At 38.5% G+C, this 25,879-nt stretch overlaps 1 protein-coding gene across 1 annotated transcript in view; it reads left to right on the plus strand.

The window, feature by feature from the left end:
• Positions 1 to 25,879, plus strand: part of GRM8 (glutamate metabotropic receptor 8) — a 744,367-nt gene that overhangs the window by 679,073 nt on the left and 39,415 nt on the right. The window contains exon 8 of the mRNA XM_075274172.1: positions 5,718 to 6,653. Within this exon, the coding sequence (XP_075130273.1) occupies positions 5,718 to 6,653 (936 nt within the window). The remainder of the gene's footprint in view (positions 1 to 5,717; positions 6,654 to 25,879) is intronic.

The raw sequence follows: 25,879 nt of genomic DNA on the forward strand, positions 1-25,879 counted from the left end.
CTCCACCAAACAGCCGATTGCAGCACAAGGCACAGAGATGAAATCAGTTAGCGCTGTACAAAGTGTTGTGGTCCAGCTCTGCTCCCAATGAAATTATCACGACCCCTACAAAGAATCACAAGCCAACTGGATCCAGCTCTGTATACTGATATCAGCTGATCAATGCATGGCCAAGTGTTGAATGCCCACACCCACCAATCTACAATTATTAGCTTATCCTATGGATATCAAGATTGTGAGTCTTGGAGCATTCTTTTAGGCAGAGGTCCCGTGTTGTGGAAAGGAAGCATTTTCCTGCTGAAAAGCAACAGAAAAAAATGCTGCATTTTACATTACCAACAAAGTGAATGAGATTCTGGCTAATCCCATCCACACATTTCAGAAAAAGAACGCTGCAGAAATCTGCTTTCTCAAAAACAAAGCAATTATGTTTTCCTTATAGATTTAATAAAGGTAGAGAAAATTGCAGAGAAAGGCTCAGCAAAATGCAATGAAAAACACTGCAGAAGAAAATGCTATGTGTTTCAGCTGCATTATTTTTGTACGCAGCAGTTTTTAGCTTAGCCTTAAAGAAATATGATAAGGTGAAAACTGAACAAGATGAAATAGACTCTTAGTAGTGAAAACAAAAGTGAAAAAACAGGTTGAATAACAATTGTAGGCAACTTTACTTCATCAGAGGAAAAAAAAAAAAAAAAATTATATATATATATATATATATATATATATATATATATATATATGTATATATATATATTATACACACACACACATATATATGAATCTAAATACATCAGTTTCCTAGCTCTAGCACATAACCAGCTTAACTTAACACCCAATGCATAAAGTGTAGTTAACAAGAAGATTTATTGCCCGTTCTAGAATTCAGAAGCATTTCAATTTATATATGTCACTCCAAATGTCAGAAGGCAGCTGAGCATTTCCTAACAGAAATGGGTGGTACTAAATAGTTTACTGATATTCAAGGTTAAAAAGATAGTGAATGAATAAAGAAATATCCAACAAAACCATGGTCCTTGCCATCCTCAGTTTCCAAAGGGTGAAATGAACAATTTTAACAATTTCTTGCTTGATTAGAAAGTGTATCCGTTATACCAGACACAATATATTCATTTGATTTAATTAAAACATTGTGTCATTGTCTCTTCCTTATTACTTAGTTTCTGTACACTTCTCTCCACAGACGTCTCTCCTCTCCATAGACTTATACCATGAATTGTAACATGACGCCTCTGTAACCTTCTCCATGTGTTGCGCTACAAAGTTTCTCACATTTGCTTCTACTTTTTCTTTATGCAAAGTTTGTTGAAAAGTTAATGACCATTTGAAGGTAACCTGTCAGCAGGTTCATGCTAGCAGAAGGAAATAGTAGAAACACATGAAATACAATGGACTATGTTTCACTCTGAACATTGTTTAGCAATGAACTAGGTCTCTCCCTATTGCTCTTTGCCAATAGGGAGAGACCTGTCAGTCTGCTCAAACCAGACAGGCAGAAGCTGGAGGAGAACCATCCTAACCGATACTACTCCCTGTGGCAAACTCTTCTTAAGGCCACGGAGCCACGTTGTGAAAACCCAGCATAAAAACACTGCATTTTACAATACCAGCTAAGTGAATGAAATTCTGGATAATCTCATCTACAAGTTTGGTAAAAGAAAAAACAAACGCTGATGAAAAGTATGTCAGTTTTACCTGCAGAAACACTTGTGCTTACCCAATAGATTTAATAAAGGGGAAAAAACAGAGCAAAAATCAGAGAAAAATGCAGTAATAATACAATGAAAAACACTGTGGGAAAAAAAAACAATCCATTTCCACTGCTTTTTTTTTCTGCAGTGTTTTTTTAGCTGCATTCTGCAACATGGGGTCTTATCCTAAAGTATATTTTCTCTAAAACACCGCAGCATTTCAGAGTAAAATGTAGTTCTTTATAAAGAAGATGCTTGTGAGTGTTTCGTGCTGCCAGTGGGTGGGGTGGAATGAATCTGCTCACATGTTTCCTTTAAATAACTCAAATAAATAGTGTGTTTGCATTGTATAGAACTCATTTTATGTATGGTACTTGTTATACAATACGAATAAATTGCACATTTATGCCTCCCATAAAGACAGCTATTCAAGCATACAGACTTAAGTTCTGAGCACCTATTAATTTGCGTGATAGTTTAGCCCTGGTGTCTACAGGTTTAATTACAGACTACTTATATTCATAATGTCATTGATTTTCCAATTCTTTCCTGTTAATAAATGGGTACATCATAAGAAAATTCTGTTTTTGAATATTACATAAATGGTAAAAACCTTATTCCATTTAATATGTCATAAAATTGGAAATCCAATTGATTTGATATGTGAATTAATCACTCATGACTTGTCCGTTGATGCAGTTTCCACGTAATAAAATAGCCTCATTAAATTGTGTTATATAAAACTTAACATTCCTTGGCAAACATGGCAGATTTCTAAGTAGAGAAAATTCCGTTTAGCCAAACATCTTATTTCATTTTAGTTTACATCATTTTAAGGACATTAGTTGCTAGGGATGTAAGAACGCTCAATTATAATTAATACATTGTGGTATTATGAGATCTTTCAGTGTTGACCTACTGTCTACACTGCAGAACAATCCACTAGTATGCCATCATTCTTGTATGCATTTCCATTGCCACCACCTCAGTGAGGCTGTCATATGTTTCTACATAACACAGTAACATAGCTGATAAGGTTGGCTAAAGATCTAGCTCCATCAAGTCTGACCTATAATCCTACCATGTTAGTCCATATGAAGGCAAACACCCAACTCCCGTCAGTTGGATGGTAATGCAGCATTTTAGACTCTAAATACAGCCATCAGAATAAATACCTGGATGTCCCATCCCTAAAACATTGCTCCCATAACTTATAATATGGCTACCATTTACTATTTTTTGTGTTTCGAGTGTTTATTCAATATATAACACTTGCAAGGAAGATAGCAAAATAGATATTACCTTTTTTATTAGTGTGTTCTCGAACTTCCTTGTTTTTTCAACTGTGACATAGACAGAGTGCTCTACCAAATAATGCATTTGTAGTGTTCTTTTTCTGTAGCGTTCAATGAATTTGTTTCTGTAGCATGGGCAGAACGCAGTGTTAGTATAGTTACATAGTAGATGAGGTTGGAAAAATTCACAGGTCCATCAAGGCCAACCTATAACCGAAATTCACAGAAAGTAGTATATACTAAATTCCTACAACATAAACTTCACTGCAGGAGGATGGACAGTCCACCATAGGAATTAACTATTACTAGCCTCGGAGGGGTGGAGTAGTTTTCTGTTGAGCCTTTGTACGGTTCCTGTTTGGGCGACACTTGGTGTATATGGCCACTATTTGAATGTTTCTAGGGAGGTAGCCATAGGTGATATATGGAGTAAGCTCCTTGATAGGGCTCCTTCCTACTTATTATTCTCACTATAAGTGAAATGGTATTTATGGTGATTATACGTTTATAACTTTTTGACGTTTTTAATAAGGGAACAATAAAAGTGAAGTTTTAAACAATAGTTAATCCCTATGGTGGACTGTCCATCCTCCAACCTATAACCCAGTGTAGATCCAGAGGAAGTCAAATAAAACCCATGCAGTTGATACCAATTGTCGCATGTCAAGAGAACAAAAAATTCCATCCTAACTCGAAATTTGACAATCATTATAAAAGTCTGGATTAATTTGTCCATAATATTTTTCTGTTCAAGAAACTTGCACAATGAATTCACTAATCACCACTTCCTGCAGCAGTAAGTTCTATGGCTTCAATTCTCTTACAGTAAAGAATCTATGTTGCTGGTATCATTTCCTCTAGATCCTCTCTTGTCATTGTCACTGGACTGCAACCAATTTAACCTCATAGAGGGAAAGAGATTTTTTCCTGACCCCATAAACGGTAGTCATATTAATTCCATGGATCAATCAATCAACTAGTTTAATTACTAATTAGAGTTATGAGTTCAGCTTCTTACAGACATGACATTTGAAACCTGATTATTGAAATTGGCACCAAATGAAAACTTTTTTTGCAGAAAGATTATAGAGTAATACTATATATGTGCTACAATAAAGTGGTTAGTTAGCATCATGATACCAATAAGTAAAGTTTAATATGATGTGCGTTGTACGGATCTGTCAGCTTTTCAGACATGTCTGTATTAGTGAATAATTGTATTATCCATAACATACCGTTCTGTAAGAATCTTTCCTTATATTTAGCATCTTGCCATCCCTCTGTTATTAAGATTAAATTACCAGTTGTGTGTATGTCTCGCACAGTCTGATATTGTCCGATTAACATTACCAGTATCAGATACTGTAAGGACTGGTAGCATCCAGTTGTATATTTACGCATTAATTTCTCAAAGAATAACAGATGAACAGCAGAATGTAGAGGTATAACAAAAGATGTTGAGGAACTAATAAAGAAATCCCGAGAGTCTTGCTTCCCTTGCCCACTCAGGGTGGCTACCCACCAAGCTAACCATAGACAGGCTCACATCTAGTAGCCTAATTTCGAGAATACAGTTACATGCTGCAGTTTAATATTCAAAATGAAAGGTTCCACTGGTTAAATAACCCACATAAGTGACAATCATATTGTATATTTCCTCTTTAAGGCTGCCTTCACACGGAGTAACGCAGGGCTTCATTCACAGCCGTACACGCACGGAAGGCTCCCGAACCCTTCCCATTCACTTCAATGGGAGCAGTTGTAATGCCGGATTTACGAGCGCTCCCATTGAAGTGAATGGGAAGGGTTCGGGAGGCTTCCACAGCGCTCACGTGTACGGCTGTGAATGAGGATTTTTACAAGCTCGGCGTTACTCCATGTGAAGGTAGCCTAACAGTGAAAACCATAGACCCCCATAACAGTGGTGGTCATAAACACAGCTTCATAATAATGAAAGTCACAAACACCCTTCCCAATAAGAGGGGCAGTCATACAGCTCAGCAACAATGGGAGCTGCAAATCATCATTTTAGTAAAAGATTTTTCTACTGTGTGTTCATGGAATTGTACATTGTGATTAGGTCTCCTCATACTTATTGAATAACCAATAACCAATTCCCCTATTATTATTCCTAATTCTTTTTTCTCTGCACTCTCTCTAGTTCAGTTATCGCCTTCCTGTACATCGTGGTCCAAAATTGTACACAATAATCTTTGTATAGTTGTACTAATGTTTTTTTTTTTATAAAGGCATATCTATGTTCTTGTCTTGAGCATCTTAAATCCCACAATTTTATTTGCCTTGGCAGCAGCTGCCTGGCACTGGTTGCTAAAGGTAAGCTTACTATCCATCAAAATGAGCATGAGTTGATTTTTATCCGCTGGAAGCAAGCAATGAGTGACAGCAAGGGATCTAGAAATCTGTGAGGAATGTATACAAAAAGTTTATTGGAAAATTGTATAACTTTTCATTGTACAAAAAAATAACTTTTTTTTTTCTCCACAAAATGGCACTTTAAAAATAATAATTATATAAATACAATAATGTATGTAATATTGTATATAATATAACCATTACTTTCTACAATAACATCCAAAAATAAAATTTAAATATCAGTAAAATATGTAATAACTGATTTTATTTGTTGAATTTTTAGTTTAGAAATGTGAATGAATCAGAAACCATAGTTATAAATGTTTTATTCTTACAGGTGGAAGACATGCAGTGGACAAGCAGAGAACATACACAGCCAGCATCTGTTTGTAGCCTGCCGTGCAAACCTGGAGAACGAAAGAAAACTGTAAAAGGAGTCCCTTGCTGTTGGAATTGTGAGAGATGTGAAGGCTATCATTACCAGGCAGACGAGTTGACCTGTGAACTATGTCCTTTAGATCAAAAACCAAACACCAACCGCACTGGCTGCGCACTAATCCCTATTATCAAACTTGAATGGCACTCTCCTTGGGCTGTTGTCCCTGTCTTCATAGCCATTTTGGGAATAGTGGCGACAACATTCGTAATTGTCACATTTGTACGATACAACGATACGCCCATTGTGAGAGCATCTGGGCGTGAGCTGAGCTATGTGTTACTGACTGGGATTTTTTTGTGTTATGCAATCACATTTTTAATGATTGGAACTCCTGACATGGTAGTTTGTTCTCTGAGACGTATATTCTTGGGGCTCGGCATGTGCTTCAGCTATGCTGCATTGCTCACAAAAACCAACAGGATTCATCGAATATTTGAGCAAGGAAAGAAATCTGTGACTGCCCCAAAGTGTATTAGCCCAGCTTCTCAGCTAGTCATTACTTTCAGCCTTATATCCGTTCAGTTGCTTGGAGTTTTCATATGGTTTATAGTAGATCCTCCCCATATCATAGTAGACTATGGAGAACAAAGAACACCTGACCCCGAGAATGCCCGAGGTGTTCTTAAGTGTGACATTTCAGAACTTTCTTTAATCTGTTCACTGGGATACAGTATTTTACTGATGGTTACATGTACTATTTATGCCATTAAAACTAGAGGAGTACCAGAAACCTTCAATGAAGCCAAACCCATCGGATTTACAATGTACACAACCTGCATCATTTGGTTAGCTTTTATTCCAATATTTTTTGGAACAGCACAATCAGCAGAAAGGGTAAGTACCAAGAAATCTGTAATATCTCCTGCCTATATTGCGCTAAAGTATATTCAATAAATATAAAAAAAAAATAATTTAAAGAGGTAAATTTCTTAATTTAATATATTATAAAATGAGTCTGAGCCCAAAATGCCTCTCAAACCAATAATAATGCCTTGTAGTGGTGTTTTATAGGAACAGAAATATATCTCTGTGACTGCAAACTGATGAAGTGAAAAAGAGATAATCTTCCTTGCACTTTTGCCAAAGTGCAAAGAAATTAGAGATTGAATTGTATATCTATTCTAGAAAAGATTATGTGGCCACAACAACAACACCACACCAGGTATGCCTGTGTGCTATGTGTGTTGTGTCTCCATTCCCTACATGGCACAATTATTGTACTGGGAGGCATTTTGGACCTAGTAGATTCTCTTTTATCATCAACTCTAGTTTTTAGCATCTGTTAATAGGTGATTCCAGTGCTGTTGATTTTTCTCTCTAGCCCTCACTGTTCCCAAGCAATCAATGTGGTTAATTGTGGTACCTGATGTGCTACTTAGGCTCTGTACTGTGAGGTGGGCAGTGTCAGATAGAAGTAGGCTTGGGGCATGATTCAGAGGTCTATTCAGAGGTGGACAGTGCTTTACATCACCCAACTGACAGTACATAGCCTTAAAAGCACATATGGCACCAAAACTAACAGCACTGTTTGCTTGGGAATGGTGAGGGCTAGAGAAAAAATTTCAACTGTGCCAGAATCAGTGGAGCAGCATCTATTACATGATGCACGATGGACTTGTCAGAGGTGGTAAATGATCCTCTTTAAACTCAAAATTTGATGCTTAGTTTGTCAATGATAATGACTGATACTTGGTAGCAACAAATACCTAGTTTCATTTACTCACATATTTTGCACCAAACATGTAATTTTGTACTGCCTTTGACCTAAGTCTTCTGTAAGAAAAACGGATGTAAGAACTCTATAAGGTGAAAGATCTAAGAAAATTTCTCCTCCACCATTCAATCTATTGTTCATTATATTTGCTCAGATTCAATGGTACTCAGTAATCACTTGCAAAGTTACTGTTGTGTAGAAAAACTATAGAAAAGTCATTGAAGGTTCAAGTACCACTATCAAAAATGATTAAGTATTACTCAGACATCTCCTATTACGTGTAAAAGAAGAACCACACCATTTTAGTACATTATTTATGTGTACAGTACTCATATATAGCATGCAAAGCAAATCTTTTGAGCTGAAATTCCTTGTTAGGATTCTCATCGCGACCATAACAACTTCTACATACTTATGTAATTCATGTCACTCTGGTTATCAGTCACAGTTCAGCTAGCAACATGAGCTAAGAAAATGGGCCACAGTGGCCTGGAATGCTTATGAAGGTGGCAAGTTTATGACACAGAATAAATAAATCAAGGATTTTTAACAGGAATTGTGCTGGTTCATGTCCGACATGTTTGCATCCAGTAGGCACAAGAATAATAAAAAAAAGTTCAAGTACTTTTAAAGCAAGAAAAAACCTACTAAACACAGTGTAAGCAAAATCTATTGGAAACAGAATTTGGCATGTGCCTCAATTGAATAGACTGGGCTAATATTATAGTTATTGTTATAGAATAAACAGAATTTTAATTTTAGTATTTTTAATGAAATACATATTACTTAATTTAAAAAAAAAAGACAAAAATACACTGTTTAGCAATAAGTATTTGGACACCTGTGGTAGAAAAGAAAAACAACATTTATTCATATTCAATAGTTGGTAGAACCCAGCAGATACTTCCTTACGGATGGTATTGATCAACACAATACTCCCGTATGCCTGTTGAAACTCCTGGTATATGTGAGCCATCGGTTGGATGCGGTTTCTCTGACCAGCACCCATCGGTCTCTATCTCCCAGTTTTGGGGGTCTGCCAAATCTGGGCACATTCTGACAATCATCGTTCACCTTCCACTTCATAATCACATAGGCTACTGATGATTTTGGGTAATTCAGTTCACTTGCTATGTGCCTTAAGGATCGACCATTTCTATGGTACCCACAATTACCCCTTTCTCGAAATCGGACAACGCTGCACTTCATGGCATCTTGCATGCGACTAATGCCAATGCCTAATGCTGTTTCCTATTTAAGGGCGGAAGGCGTGACGTACATCACAGATACAGATAACTTCATTTGCATGGATGTCCAAATACTTATTGGCAGACAGTGTATAAAAATTATATGTTGATTGGAGGAAAGCACTTTTTTCTTCTATGTAGTCATGGAAGGTATAGCATCAAATGAGTCAGCCACTCTGAGCAGATATGTGATAGTTTGTAACTCCTAGACTAAGACACCACATAAAAAAAGTGATGCAGGAAAAACTGTGGCGAAAATGCATTGCAGGTATTTCAGTAGCGTTTTTTTTTTGTTTGTTTTTCTGATTCCATTATACCTACATGGAAAATTCCAGCTTTTCCATAGGTATAAATGACATGCTGCGATTCCCAAAAATGCAATAGTTTTGGAAATTGCAGTATTTCTGCCGCAAATACTTTTCTGCTGCAAATATTTTTCTGCAATGTGTGGATGGGATTCAATAGAATCCACTTTGCTGGGACTGGAAAACACTTTGTTTTTTGCTGCAGTGTTTCTGGTATGGCAATGCTTACGTCATGTGGGGATTCAGTCTTACTCAGGTCTTGTCACATGATCCATTTCAGACTTCCTGAGTGACAGAAAGGGATCCTGTTACAAGTGATACCATTTGTTTTCAAAGCAAAAAAGGCAACATATGACTACTCTAAATAATCAGTGGTGTGAAGTGGAGGAATCCCCTTAAAGTCCCTTGCAGACGACAGTGTGAAATATCAGTGTGCCATCCAGGTTTTCCGGGGTAGCACACTGACCCGTTCATTTCTATGGGTCTGTATACATGGCTATGAATTACATGGTCCCATGTGTGGGCTGACTGTCTAGTCCAGAAAATATGGAACAGGTCCCATTTCTGTCCAATTTTGCAGCCCTGCTTCTGCATCTTCTATTCACTGAATGAATGGGTCGCAGGGAACACGGCTGGTGCACGGACGGCACAGGGATTAAATCCATGTGCCGCCCTTGCACCGGCTCTGCCTTACATTCACGCCCAGCGGTAAGCGCACCTCCCTTAGAGACAACTCATTCTATATATAGTATATTTAAATTTCCTATGTCACTATCTGATTTTTTTTTAAAAAAGTACTACATTGTGTTTTCTTTCCAGCCATTAAGTCTAATGATAGACTGACACCAATTCTGTCAGGGTTTTCTAGTAGTCACCTTATTCATATGAGAGACATGATAAGACAAGATAGCAGAACAATAGTACAAAATACTTCTATATTACAATAGATGATAACAGCTCTATAGGTAACATCACATAGCAACCATCATTTCAACTACTTCTGGCATTAAATAATGTAACTAAAGATGAGCAAATAAGGGGGCCACATGGTGGCTCAGTGGTTAGCACTGCAGCCTTGCAGCGCTGGAGTCCTCGGTTCAAATCCCGCCAAGGGCAAAAAAAACATCTGCAAGGAGTTTGTATGTTCTCCCCGTGTTTGCATGGATTTCCATCCCATACTCCAAAAACATACTGATAGGGAAAAATGTACATTGTGAGCTCTATGTGAGGCTCACAATCTACATTAAAAAAATAAAATAAAATAAAAAAAAATAAAGATGAGCAAATCGAAACTGACAAAGTGGAATTCGATCTGAAATTTAGGAAACATAGAATTCGGATTTCCTAAACGCACAGCTCCGATCGGGGGTTAACCACCTGGATGCCTAAGTAAAATATGACCACGGCATCTCTGGGGTTCTATCATGCTAAATGTCTCCCTCGGTACCCCCTGCAACCACAATCGGAGCTCAGCTCCGACCAGGGGTTTTAGAGGACAGTGTCAGCAGTTACATACAGTGGATACTCGCAAAGCAGGGTGCACACACAGTTTCTGTGTGTGTTCCATGCTTCCACGTGGTTTGCGGGAAGTCCTTCCTGACAGCTTTGTACTATTAGGGTGGATATCAGGAAGGGGTTAACATGTTTTGTCACAAATTAATTCAGATCAAATAGTATCAGAAAACTTAGCGAAGTTGCCAAATTGAATTTTTTTAAAAATTTGCTCGTCTGTCAATGTAACATCTGATACACTGCCTTTCTCTGCACTTTACAAACCTAGAAAATTCTACCATAGATCTCAATTAGTTGGTTCCAGATTATTGCTGCCAATTTTCATGGCTATGCTGTATAACTCATTATACTAGATACTGTTTACAGAGCAAAGGAAAAGCTCAGGCAAGATGGCTACTCTCATAATCATGTACAGAAAATAGATTTAAAAAAAAAAAAAATTGAAAAAAGTGTTATATTTTTACAATCTGGTTTTAAGAAATAAATAAATAAATATATACATTTTGTATTAACATGTCAATATTATGTTCCAATAATTATTTCCAATAGTAAAATAAAAGCACATAGCCACAGTCAACTAGCTGAAACCTAATTTCAATATATATTACTTCTTGGTAAATTACAGTAGAACCAATTTCTTGAGATTTGCTCACTTGTAATGTCATTTTATGTATTTCATACAGTATAGAGAGAGATGACTACAAACAAAATTTCAATTATTTTGTTGTATGTTTTTACTATCTTTGAATTTGAAGTCAACTGCCAAATAGTTTCTATAATACACATTTATCTTATAGCTGCAAAGCAGTTTAATATTTAATGGCACATCAAAGTGAATGGTCAGTGAATCTGTGGGCGTCCTATATATTCAAGTGTGAAAATAATGAGCAAAGCGGAAGCAGGATTTTAACAAAATGTCAGTTGCCGTAATATATTATAATGTTCACTTATAAGTCTACCCTTATTTTCAATACCTATGCTAAGTAAGAATAGTTACCATCTGTTATTCTTGTGAAGTGTATTCATTGGTATGGACTTACTGAATTACAGGATTTAGAAGTTTCACAAATTATAATATCTTTACAATGAATACATTTGTATGAAAATAAGGGAAATGATATAGTTAAAGGGAGTCTCTCATTGGTAAAACTCTTTTATATTCTATTCTACTGCTACCTTTATATTTTTAAGACTCCCCGCCATTTCATTATAAATCCCTATAAACGTTTATGCTAATCAACCCCACAGTGGACCCTGGGCGTTCCTCAGGGCCTCCGAGCACGCCCCACGTCATACCTCCACTGTTTGTGCTCCATCTGCCTCCTCCTCCCTGGATGTTGGTCCACCCAGATCGTGCTCCTGCAGTTGAAAACTCAGGCATGCGCAGTTCTGCTCCATTCAGAGAGGTATTGCGCATGTCCAATGGTAATTTTGGTGTAGCCTGCTGGAGAACTAAGCATACTGCTCAGTATACTCAGTTCTATAGTGAATTATAACAATATTGCGCATGCCCGAGATTTCAAAGGCAAGAGTGCGATCTGACTCTTAAAAATATAAAGACAGCAGTAGAATAACCTTTTTAAAGTCTATACAGAAATGTGTTTACTTAAAAATGAATTTTACCAATGAGACTCCGTTTAAACAAATTTCTACAATTAATTAATCTTAAGGCAGATAGAAATACAGCCTACATAGAATGTTCTTTATTAGAGATGAGCAAACAGTGAAATGTTCTGTTCGAAATTTGATTCGAGTAGCCACTCAATACTTGACTGTTTGATCGATTATCGAACCCCATTATAGTCTAGGGGGAAAAAATACTCGTTAAGGTGGAAACCACTATTCGACTCAGGAGGGTCACCAAGTCCAGTATGAAAAAACACTTGGCCAATGGATGGACACTGCACTACTCCAGAGGCGTTGAATTAACATGCACTTTATTGGAATTTCTTACACACGACGCATTCGAAATAGCGTTTCGGGGATTACCCCTTTCTCAAGTGTATAACCAGTACACACACGTTATCCTTACAGGTGTTTTGATGGTGAATTCCTGTAGGGGCTCATGATATGTATTAAAGTGCAGAGTAGATGCACTTTAATACATATCACGAGCCCCTACAGGAATTCACCATCAAAACACCTGTAAGGATAACGTGTGTGTACTGGTTATGCACTTGAGAAAGGCGTAATCCCCGAAACGCTGTTTTGAATGCGTCGTGTGTAAGAAATTCCAATAAAGTGCATGTTAATTGAACGCCTCTGGAGTAGCGCAGTGTCCATCCATCGGTCAAGTGTTTTTCCTAGTTGTTTCTCCCCGAGGGGGTGCTGGATATTTCTACTGCTGCTGTTGTCTCCAGGAATACAAGTCGTCAGGCTGTCAACAACTACCCACTACCATAGGAAGTGACAGCGAGGAGTTGCTCGGTACACCAATTATTACGTCACCAAGTCCACTATGACACCCCAGGAAATGATGCTAACACCCTGGAATGTAACTGGGACAGCAGGGGAAGCATGTCTGAGGGCATCTAACATGCCCAAGTCACTGTATTATGTCGGGATCCCTGTCAACTTGTGATATGCCGGAGCTGACTTTTTCAAGAATGCATTGACCAGCGTTGATTGGCCGAATGCCATAAAGAGTACAGCATTCGGCCAATCAACACTGGTTCTGCCGGAGGCTCGTCTATGAGGAGGCAGAGTCTAAGATCGGTCCACAGCAGTCTCCACTCTCCAGAGCTGCAGTCACTATTCTCCTGTACATCATGTCTTATACTCCAGTCACCTCTGGAGCTGCAGTCACTATTCTGCTGTTACATTATGTCTTATACTCCAGTCACATCTAGAGCTGCAGTCACTTTTCTGCTGTACATCATGGCTTATACTCCAGTCACATCTAGAGCTGCAGTCACTATTCTGCTGTTACATTATGTCTTATACTCCAGTCACATCTAGAGCTGCAGTCACTATTCTGCTGTTACATCATGTCTTATACTCCAGTCACAGCCAGTTCTGCTACATCTGAGATGTAGCAGGGTTCAGCACACAGTCAGCGGGTGCTCAATGCAGCTACATCTGAGATCGGACCAGAGTGGAGACTGCTGTGGACCGATGTTAGACTCCGCCTCCTCTGGCAGAACCAGCGTTGATTGGCCAAATGCTGTATTATGTATGGCATTCGGCCAATCAACACTGGTCAATGCATTCCTATGGGAAAAAGTCAGCTCGCTCATATCGCAAGCTGACAGGGATCCCGACCAGATAGCGCCCCAAAGAGCTGGGTGAGTAACATTCCCCCCTAAATAAAGGTGATCCCTAGCTAACCCTGCCTGTACATCTATCCCTGTCTCACAGTCACATACTTCACAGTCTGATATGACCCGGATAGTAAATCCACTATTCGTATGAATTGGAGGTCACCTGAATTAGCCAGCCAATTACTTTTTCTGATTTCTTTTCAATGCCTCCATTGTCGTAGTTCCTGTCCCACCTCCCCTGCGCAGTTATTGGTGCAAAAAAAAGCGCCAGTGAATGTGGGAGGGGAATCAAATTTTTATTGAGTTTGCCACCTGGTGTTTGACTGGAATCGAACATCTTGAACAGCCTGATATCCGATTGAACATGTACTCGGTCGAACGCTGTTCGCTCATCTCTATTCTTAATTTCTCTCTTGCTGTTCTAATAGTGACATTATTACTAATGAGTTAACTGATAGGTCTCCATTTTTCCTATTTACTATATTTCATTGTACATGCTTACAATACTTTACTACTTCTAAATAGAACACAGTAAAGGAAAGGAAAAAGGGAAATACAATGCTGACTTTCATTTATCCTCCTATTCATATTGCGTACTGCCAAAGTCAATTTAAAACATTACTCTGTAGGTCATGCCCTACATGGACCTAAAGCTCTGAGTCACAAAATGAGATCCTAGATATTACCCTATTTATATATTACCACAATCCTCACTGTATCTTAAAGAACACGGATTATAGAGGGTCAAGAATAGGATTTGGAATTTAGAATATTTGAAATTTCATGACCATTCTCACTCTAATACTTATGAGTAAGTCCTTTTTAGCACAATCCATCCACATTAGAGGATTATCATTACACAGTCCATATCCTGCTGCCTTTATGCTTTATATACAAAATGGTCCAGAAATCATTCTCATGGATGTTTATTAATAATAATAATAATAATAATAATAATAATAATAATAAGAAGAAGAAGAAGAAGAAGAAGAATTAATAATAATAATAATAATAATAATAATAATAATAATAATAATAATAATAATAATAATAATCTAACAATCAAAAATATATATTTTTTAATAATTAAGCAATTCTTTCTGTCTGGAATTGATCATTGTTACACAAAGCAACCAGCTGCCATATTATGAGATATATCTAAGGGATATATAATACAACAGACAGAATGTACATATTAATTTAAATATTAAAACTATATACAATTTAGATGACTTCAGACTATTCAGAAGTATTAGATAAAGTTATTGCTTTTACAAATACTGTAATTTAATATTATCATTTGACATCACGCTCTAGACATTATAGTGCAAAAAATATTCTCCAATATAGGTTGGGGTGTCAGGAATTTTGAAAATTCTCCAGAAGGACCAAAGGAATAAAGCATCTGCACTCACCAGGACATCTTCAGAACCATTCGCTTGGTCCTTCTGGAGAATTTCTGATGTCCTTCACATTTGTGATGGTGATCCAATGGCTACCCTGGAAAAGACAAACTAATAATATATCTGCAGTTTGAGGTGTTGAGACCTGATCACAGCACCTAGAGGTGAGCATATACTTACTTATTTATCTCTGGTTGTTTTTTGGTCTGACAGTACGGCACAAGGATTTGTGCGGTGTTGTGTTTATTTTATCTTGTCAGTAGGAACTTTGAAAAGTCTTTCTATATAAATTTGTAGGCCTAAATGAATCATATAATATTGGAAAAGAGTTACTTTAGGCTCTAATGGGAATCTATATTACAGTAATTCAGCCTTCATTGTGTTATTTCTAGAAAATATAGCTCTTGAACAGGAAACTCAAACAAGAAAACATTGGCAACACAACATTTCTACTTATAGCTTGAAACTGATAGATGACTTATGAATTCATTCATTAGTGAAAGTGATTAGTAAAATTGTAATATATACAGTTATGAGATATATTTATAGCTAAACAGTATTTTGGAAGTACTTAGAAAAAAAATATTTCCATAACCAGTTAAAAAATTTCAAATTAATTTGGTTGATTACTATGGGCAAGGATAGCACTTTAAGATATTCATGTAAAATACATTTATCAATGAAAGCTGTAATTAATGTCATACTCTATATTTTTCATCACAAGCCAATTACGAATAGTGCCAGGAAATAAAAACAATTGTTTACTGGGAGAGGACATATAAAAAACTTTCCATCAAATTTAATAATTGTAAACACAGAAAAATTGGGACTGCATCACATTTACATTTGTTTAAGATGAAAAAGAACCTTTCACCGCCTTCACCAACTCTTTACGTTTGTCAATAGTTGCAGCTCCATTGATTCTGACACAGTTATTTTTTTTGCAAGCCACATGACTTACAGTCCCTGCAAAGTGGATGGGATTCTATGGACTAACATCTACAAATTGCAAAAAAAATATGATATGCGCATTGGAAATGCTGTGATTTCCAAAACCATTGTGTGTTTGGAAATCACAGCATGTCAATTATACCTATGGAAATGCCAACAGAATGCCTATAGATGTAATTGAAGCAAAAAGTCCCTAGAGTTCCTTTGAGGACTTTCTGTGAAAATTGTTGTGAAAAAAAATGTGAAGCGTTTACGCCACAGTTTCTCCTGTTGCTCTTTTTCACTGTTGTCTGCTACTGTAGCCTTAGGCCTCATTCACATCTGTGTCGGTAATCCGTTCGGGGGAGTCCGCAATGGTCTATCTAATGCGTTGGCAAGCGGAGTGCAGTGAAAGCAAACGGACCCCATAGACTATAATGGGGTCCGTGTGCTTTCCGCACGAAACATGCAGAGAGAAAAGTAATTCACAATCTACTTTCCTGTCCGCATAACTCGACACAGTGGCTTCCTGTTGTTGGAAAATACAGTACAGTTTACAGTGCGGAGGAAAGCTCTGTGAACTTTCTGTGTAAAGCGCTGTGGAAATAATGCATTGCCGCCGCATTTTTTCCCGCAGAGCTTTTTTGATGCGGACATTTCATGGGGCCTTAGCCTAAAGCAGTACTGTTCACCTGTTTAGGTAAATTCCACCCTGGTGGTTGGGACTTAAAAGCAGTTATTCCCATTTTGTCAGCGGTTTGCTGAGATGAAAATAACCCTTTAAGACCCGGGCCCATTGGGAAGTAAACTCTGTGATTTGGCCGCGGCAGAAATCCCTTTGGAAAAACCGCGGTGTTTTACAGTCAGGGCAAAGTGGATGGCATTCTAGTGAATCCCATGGCCACTTTGCAGTAAAAACTGCTGTGCGGACCTGCCACGATTTCTAAAACCCGTACAGTTTTGGAAATCGCAGCAAGTCAATTTATGCCCAAGGAAACGCCAGCAGTTTCCCCATATGTATAATTGTAACAGAAGGTCCGCAGAGGAAACTTCTGCAACATTTCTGTCTAAAGCGCTTTGGGAAGAACCACGATGTGTTGCTGCCTTGGATTTTCCCGCAATGCTTTTTCACTGCGGGATGCCCCATGGGGCCTTAGCCTAAGGGGTTAAAAAATTACATTTAGTGCATGGCTACAAAGTTCAACAAGGATCTCCATACTTTTTATGCAAAGATGACAAAAATCAGTGTTTCAGATGGAATATGCACATCGGATACATCTCACTTCTCTGCCCTTATTATATTATAGCTATAAATTGTATTTATCATGTGTCTATAGTTAGCCTGTATTTACTACATTTGCATTACTTCACATAGCACTGAGCCAAAATGAACATGCTCTGCAACATTTATAGACAATCAATGCATGTCCGATCTTTCATTGGGCTCAGCAGGCTTTATTCACTGTCTAAACATTTTATAAAAATGCCTGACGGTTTTAGAATTTGATGCTTTGTTAACAAGGTCAAAGCCTGGTAAATGCTGGTAGGGTATGGTTGGCATTTATCAGGCTTTTCTCCTTCATCTTCAGTAATATATCAAGGTTAGCTCTGCAGATTTTTTTTACATTATGATATCTTTATTCCTACAATGTTCAGATATTTGCCTTGTGCAATCAATATCATATGCAGACAATATAATAAGTAAGATGTTATCAGAGCTTTGTACTCAATACACTGTGCCATTTCTGTATGCTGTTTTACAGTATATATATATATATATATATATATATATATATATATATATATATATATAATCTCTATATAATGTGTAGTGGCTCCAATAAAGAGGCAGCAATAGGTGCCAGTATTAATTTTGCGGTTACTAGTCGGTATCTTCTGCTTGGTAAACAAACTCATTTGAAAAAGGTCATAACATACAATATTGTAATAATTGGAGATATTACTAAGTATTTCATTTCAAGAGTGCAAGGGTGGATATAGCCTGCCGGCTGCCGTGGCCCTTGTGCCCTAGGAAGATTATGCCCATCCCCCACCATGCAAACATTTTCAGGCCTTTAAAATGGGCTGATTATCAGTGGAATGAGAGGGCATAGTATTGCTAACTCTCAATAAATTCCCACCATTAGGCTAAGGGGGCATTCACACTACCTTTTGATTCCGTCTGCAGTGTCTTTGGCTATTGTACGAACAAGATTTTAGCAACGGACACTAGCTGAACCGTCAGAATGTCCATTCATTTCAATGAGATTTTATGTTGTGTCCATTAGTGTCCAGTTTGTGTCCGTTTACACCCATGTCAATTTTTTCAAGTGGACAAAAAATCCTTAATGCAGGACTGTCCGTTTGAAAAAATGGAAAGCAAGTGTCCGTTATTGTTTTAACATTGAAGTCTATGGGCAAAGGACTTCTAACGTACAGTAACTGATAGCCATCAGTTACTGTCTGTTTGAGTCTGTTATGATAGGTGTCCGTTTTTTTGTTGTTTTGTTTTTAAACAGACACCTTCTGAACAGAATCCAATGGTAATGTGAACCCTACCAAAGACTTCATGCAACTAAATGCAGCTAAAAATACTATGGAAGAAATGCAGCAGAAATGCATCACATGTATTGTAAAAACCAGTGGTTTTTACTGCGTCCCAAGCCTAAAACGTCACCATATGGACACCGTTGGTATTGGAGTCACTAGTCTTTTCTCATTAGGACTAACTCCATTGCAAATCCTCTTTAGGCTAACGCTCCATGTAGCGGACTGCAGCTATAAAACGCTGTAGGAAAAACCATGGTTGAAACGCAATGGATTTTCCTGCAGCGTTTTTTTAATAGAAAGTCTACGGAGTTTTCCTCTGCTGACTTTTTGCTTTAAACTTTGCAAGGACTGTAAAACTCTGTAGGTTTTCCACAGCATTTCTGTGGCGGACAAACTACGGCATTTTTACACCACTTGGGGCCCACAGCCTTAAGTTGCAATTAAAATATTCCTTGCATTCTTAGTATACAAGAAAAATGACAACAAGACCTTCACTCAATTAGTATTTAAAGCATGGTTTGCAAATGTATTACTTGGGCAGATCTCCAACCAGTATAATACTGTACATCAAAGTCAATGTCATGACCTATTTTTACAGCAGTTTGTGTTCACATTGTGCTAAGACTGGCAGTCTTTAAGGGAGTAAGCCAGATCCAACCTGTCAGGTTAGCAAGCGGCGATGTATATCTCTATACTTTTGTGCTTGCCTGTCTTCAGATCTGTTTTTCTTCTTGTCATTTAAGCTGAACAACACTTGAATTTCACAGATAGTCATCATGTCTACCTAACAATGTATTCACAAGGACCCAAGAACAAGTATTAATTTGAAGCTGGTAGTGATTTATTTTCATTGGTGGGTCATCATGATTTCAGCCTGTCATTCCGAAATAGCTATTGTTTTCCCACTAACAGCAAGCAAATGTCAGCTTTTCATCACTGAGGAAGGTGAATCGCAAATTAACTCTTCAGGAGAAAGACAAAGTACACCCCTTTGAATGCTATAATTTTACATATCAGGACATACAGAATTAAAAATAAATAAGCCAATAAAAAACATCTCTGAGAAAGATTATTTAAAAGTGGAAAACTTACAAGACAGTCGACATTGCAAGGCTCAAAAAAATCTCAAAGATATCCTCAGACATCTTGTTAAATGTTCAAGTTCCTGATAATACAATTAGAAAAAGACTGAACATGTATGTCTTCTTTGGAAAGATTGCCAGGAGAAAATCTCTTCTTTCTAAGGCTCAGTCCACATCTGTATTCAATATTCCATTCGGGGTGTCCGCCTGGGGACCCCCAAATGGAAACTTAAACGTATTAAAAACCAGTTAGCTAAGAAACCACAAGGACCCCATATACTATAATGGGGTCTGTGTGGCCTCCACACAAAAAAATGCAGAGAGAAAAGTGCCACTTGCTGTACTTTTCTCTCTGCATGATTCGTGCGAACACCACATGGACCCAATTATAGTCTATGGGGTCCATGTGGTTACATAGCTAACCGCTTTTTAATGCGTATAGGTTTCTGTTCAAGGATCCACAAGTGGACTCCCCAGATGGAATGCCAAACTCAGATGTGAACCGGGCCTAACTAGGCAGCATGGCATCTGCAACTTACAACAAACCAAAAGACTTCTGGAATAATGTCCTTTGGACAGATCAGAGCAGAGTGGTGAGGTTTGGCCATAATGCACAGCGGCATGTTTGACAATAACACAGTATATGAGCACAAACATCTCTGCTTGTTTAGCAGCCACAGGATCTGTGCACCTTGTAGTTATTTAGTCAACCATGGACTCCTTTGTATACCAAAGTTTACCAGAGCCAAATAGAGGGCCATCTAACCAGAAGCCCAAGCTTGGCTGAAACCTGGTCATGCTAAAAATTCAAAAAAGGAATCACTATAGGAAGGAAGACTATTGTCAAAACAAAAAAAAAAAACAAAAAAAAAAAAAGAACTATTTTTTATCATGCAACAATAAAATAACAGGAACCGGAGTGTATACACCACTGAACTTCTGCCCACACTAGACACATGGACCAGTAAGGCTCACAGGCTGTGCTTTATATTTCTGAGTGCTACATTATGTTGGCTGTGTTAGATTTGGACCAGCATGGCCTTTTTTGATTGGACATAAATTGTATCCTACAGTATATGCTTACAAACTACTTGTCTAGTGTTTGCACAAATACATACATACATATTTAGGGCTAGTTCACACGGGCACAGAGGGGGTGGATTATGGCGCAGAATCCATGTCATAGTCCGCCTCCTCACAATGGTGGTTTATGTAGACCGCTTGCGAGCTGCCCTTTCTTCAGGCAGATTCCTTGGCTTGTTGAGCCATGGCATCCGCCCGCGGCAGCAACCTCCTGAGCCGTCCCATTCATTTGAGCCTACTCCAGAGTGAGAAGCTGCGACAGTTGTGCTAGGCGTATTTTGGCCCGAGAGTGACGCAGCTCCCCGTGTCACTCTCGGTGCCAAAATCCACCCTTCCGCTCCCCGTGTGAACGGGACCTTAATGACACTATTTGTTCGAATACTGGTTATATAACAGAACAAGAATACCAAGCACACAGGCAAATCTACTTTACAACAGAATGGCTGAAAAACAAATGAATCAAGGCGTTGCAATAGCCATGTGAAAGTCCACACCTTAACCCAAACAAATACCCATAAATATCAATGAACTACAGCTGCTAACATAGGTTCTATAAGTCATAGACTTTTCACACTTGGGCTTGTGAAACACACGACATTGCTGTAACCTGATACCCCTTGTTGATGTACCTGCTTTACATGGCATAAACTGCTTTTGTACACAGATGACAAGTGCCATAGTTTTACTTATTCTGAACGTCATTTTTTAATATAATGCTGCTAAACATTTCCTTGGATAGAGCTCTGTGCACCTCTGCTCTGTTGAATGCTATAAGACAGTGCAAGCTGATTACTCTAGTTTGTTGGGGTTTTTACCTTATGTTTTCCGTTTTCTAGATACTTACTTGTCTTCCTGTCCGTATCTTCTGCGCACAGGACATCACTTCCTTCTGTACCCCTCTTCTTCTTGACATCTTCCAGCCACCTATGCCTGAGCAACATAGCCAAAGTGCTGGCTACAGCGCATGCTGGCACTGCAGCTCTATTGCGTGGACATTGGCAGATGTCAAGAAGAGGAGGAGTTGGCCCCCCCAGAAGGAAGTGATGTCTCATGCCCAGAAGATCTGGACATGAAGACAGGTAAGTATGATGGAGTTGGGGGTGAGTTGAATTAGTTACTTGGGAAGGGCTAGTAGTGGGCGAGCTAGCTAGGGAAACAGGGAGAGAGTGTGAGGGAATTAAAGAGGGAGGTACTGTGAGTCAGCTCACATGGCATCATGTAAACAAATGCATACGATGACAGGAGCTCCCAGAGAAACCCAGAAATCACTCAAAACACTGCTAAAGGTATTTGGTTGCACCTAGTAATAGCTCTAACAGACCTTTTCTGAAAAATGATTTTTTTTTTTGCCCAGAAAACCCCTCTTAGATAGCGATCCTTTTACATTCCCCAGTTGTCCTTTTTATTTTTGGAACTCTTCTATCAACATCAGGTTATAGAAAGCTTGACTAAAAAATGTGTCATTAATATCATACCTTATACTTTATGTAATCTGATGGAATTCTTTATTACTAGATAAAAGCAAAGGCAGATTCTATTTATGCTGGCATGAATGAGAATGTTAGCATTTAGAGATATCATCTCCAAAAAGAAATGAGATTATAGGATTTAATGATAAAATCAGACAGCGCTAAGGTATTGTAGAAGTAGTGACTGTAATTGCATAGAAACACTATTGCATTAGCATGAGAGTCATTTACAATTTATTATAACAGTAAACAAAGCTTTGAAAAAAATATATTATACGACATAAGAACCTGAATATTCTAATACAATGTCTGTATGTATCAATATTATTGTCTACCAAACACTAAAATAGACATTTACAATATTATTGGTACTAATAACAGTATTATTGAAAAGGCAAAAAATAATGACTATGATTCTATAAATGTATTGATCAGCAAAAATGTATAGGTGTAGCCAATATAAAATGAAGTCAGGTTCATTCATGTACTAGAAGAGTGCCTTGACAATTTTTGTTTGGTCTCCCCTTTCTACCACAACAGAAAAAGATAGCCAGGTTCATTCAGGAACGGTGATTGATGAGGTCACGATGGATAGTTTAAAATTTAACTTTTATTTCATGTTGAGGCCTACCACAGGCCTCCTCTTTAAGGAGGACCTTTCATGTCCTCATACATATACAGTTTTATAAACCTCTAGATAGTTGACAGTGAGCTGAATTCAGCGGCTTTCCCATTATGTGCCCTAGTGGAGAAGATAAAGGTGCCTTTAATTTAAGCACTGATATGTCTCCACTACCAGAAGGGCATTCCTCATAGCTCAGCATCATCCCTGGACTGTGAGGAACGCTGTCAAAGTAGGTGTTCTTTACCACCCAGCGATGATGCTAGTTTGTGAGGAACGCTCTTCTAACAGTGGGGAGATATCTGTGCCAATATTAACAGCACCGATATCTCTAGCCCCGGGCACATAATGGGAAAGCCAACAGTGCGCTGAATTCAGCACACTGTCAGATTTCTAGTGGTATATAAAACTGCAAGTGCATGAGGACATGAAGTGTTTAAATGTCAGCTGTGGGGGGAGAGAGATGACATGCCTACAGTGTGCTACTGCATAAGCCAGGTACACATGATTTGCAGAACACAGTCTTGGTATTAACCCCTAGTACAGGGTCACCTGTTAACCTCACATCTTTGTTTTTTTTTTTTTTTTTTAAATAAGATATTATTTAAAAAAAATAGTGGTCATTGACTGGTAATAACAAAGGCCGTGTGATTTAATATGTGGTTTATAATATTGCTTACAGAGGTTATACCATAGACCAGTGGATAGTCATCTCCTCCTACTGTTCCACCCTGGGAGAGAAAATCCTACTGCCGACTTGCTATTTCACACAAAATAACACACCTACAGATAACATGGTGAGGGCTATGACTGTACATCCAAAGTGCCACATTCTCATTTAAGTTTACAATATTCTATATAATTACTTTGTGTTGTATCTTTGTATTGTTCGCGTAAGTAAAATGTGTCCAATACCATTGCAAGCAAAAAAAATAGATAAAGACTGAATACGGAGTAAAATTCAATTGGATAGTGACATGACACTTTATGCATTACGCATTATGCAGTACATGTAGATCATTTAAATACTTATCAATGAAATTAGACAGAAAGTGATCTTGTATATTAAATGAAAGTGTGACATTATGGAGAATTCCATCCTCAGGCTGTGAAAGGGGGTGTTCACACTTGCGTCCATGTCCGCCCACTGGATCTTCATCCTATTCCCAAGAGAAACTGGACCGGGAACGGCTTCCCGACAGTCAGTTTAAGACCCATTCATTTGAATGAGTTTTAAAAGCAAACCACCAGTGTCCGTACCAAGCCTCTCCATGGGGAAACCGTTTTTTTTTTGCACAGACACAAAGTCAGACATGCAGGAATTTGCATCCAGCTGAAAAAAACTGTTTCACTGCAGAGAGGCTGCATATGGACACCGGCGGTTTACTTTTAAAATCCATTCAAATGAATGGGTTTTCAAACTGACCACTGGGAAGCGATCCCCAGTCCAGTTTATTTGGGGAATAGGATGGAGATCCAGTGGGTGGACATGGGCACAAGTGTGAACACCCCCCTGAGTGGAAAGTCTCCACTATATGGAAGAATCAGGGTAGAATCTGGGAAAGGGGCTAAGACTTCTTATCACTGTGTTATTATGTTTACCTATTGCTCAGGTAACCACAAAGACCCTTCCCTATCTGTCTTTGGTTGGTTTCAGTACTTTTGCAAATGGGCATAAAGCTATGGAGGTTTAGTTTTTAGCTGATACTATTACCAGCACCAGTGACGTAACCAAGTCTTGTGGGCCCCCAGTGCAATCTTTTATCCGGGGGCCCTACCTCATCCCAACAATGAATTCTTGATTGTGGTGGTTGCAGGTATTAAGTAGTCAAACGAGTAGGTATTCGATCGAATACTATGGTATTCGAAATACTCGTACTTGATCGAATACCACTCGCTATTCGAATGTAAAAGTTCAATGCAGAACCAGCATTGATTGGCCGAATGCTATACAGTCGGCCAATTAACGCTGGTTCTTCTCATACCTTTAGAAGTCTTCTCAGTGCAGCTTCCCACGCGGCGGCGTCCGGCTCTGAATTCACTCTGCCAGGCATCGGGCTTGGGCAGAGCCGACTGTGCATGTTCGTTTGTAGTGCGGGCATGCGCAGTCGGCTCTGCCCAGGCCCGATGCCTGGCAGAGTGAATTCAAAGCCGGAAGATGCCGCGGGGATGGTGCAAGGAGAAGACTTCTCGGAGGATCCAGCCCGACCCTCACTTGTGGACTTGGTAAGTATAATTTGATCGAATGTTGCCTACCCCTGAAACGAGCAATTTCCCCCCATAGACTATAATAGGGTTCGATATTCGATTCGAGGAGTCGAATATTGAGGGACTACTCGAAACGAATATCGAACCTCGAACATTTTACTGTTCGCTCATCTCTAATCCTTAGTGTGGTTAAGGTAATCTATGGGTCTCCTTGATTTATGGGCCAGATGGAAGCTGCAATCTCAGTACTAATTCCATTGCTTATGGGTCCTCTAAGGCTCCTGGGCCCCGATGTGACTGCACCCTCAGTCATGCCCCCGACCACCACACTTAACACCAACAGCCATGTCAAAGCGAGAAAGTGTATATGAATTTTGCTCATTTTTAATGACATAGACCAAAAACTGATAAATTGTCAGGCTCCCTGATATTAAAGCTAAAATATACTAGCATGATGTGGTTGAAGAGGAGGGTGCGCTTAATAAATTACTCATTCACTGTATATTTATGAGACAGCTAAATGATTTATTGTCAAGAATCCTATTCAAACATTCTGTCCAATACCATGGCTACAATACCTAGGCTTCTGTATTACTGAACATTTTCATTTTTCATTTGACAAAGCGCTCATGACAAGAAAGTGTTTTATGTTAGAATAAATAATTGTAAGTTATA

The sequence above is a fragment of the Leptodactylus fuscus genome, chromosome 5, assembly GCF_031893055.1.
Source record: "Leptodactylus fuscus isolate aLepFus1 chromosome 5, aLepFus1.hap2, whole genome shotgun sequence".
NCBI classification, from domain to species: domain Eukaryota; kingdom Metazoa; phylum Chordata; class Amphibia; order Anura; family Leptodactylidae; genus Leptodactylus; species Leptodactylus fuscus.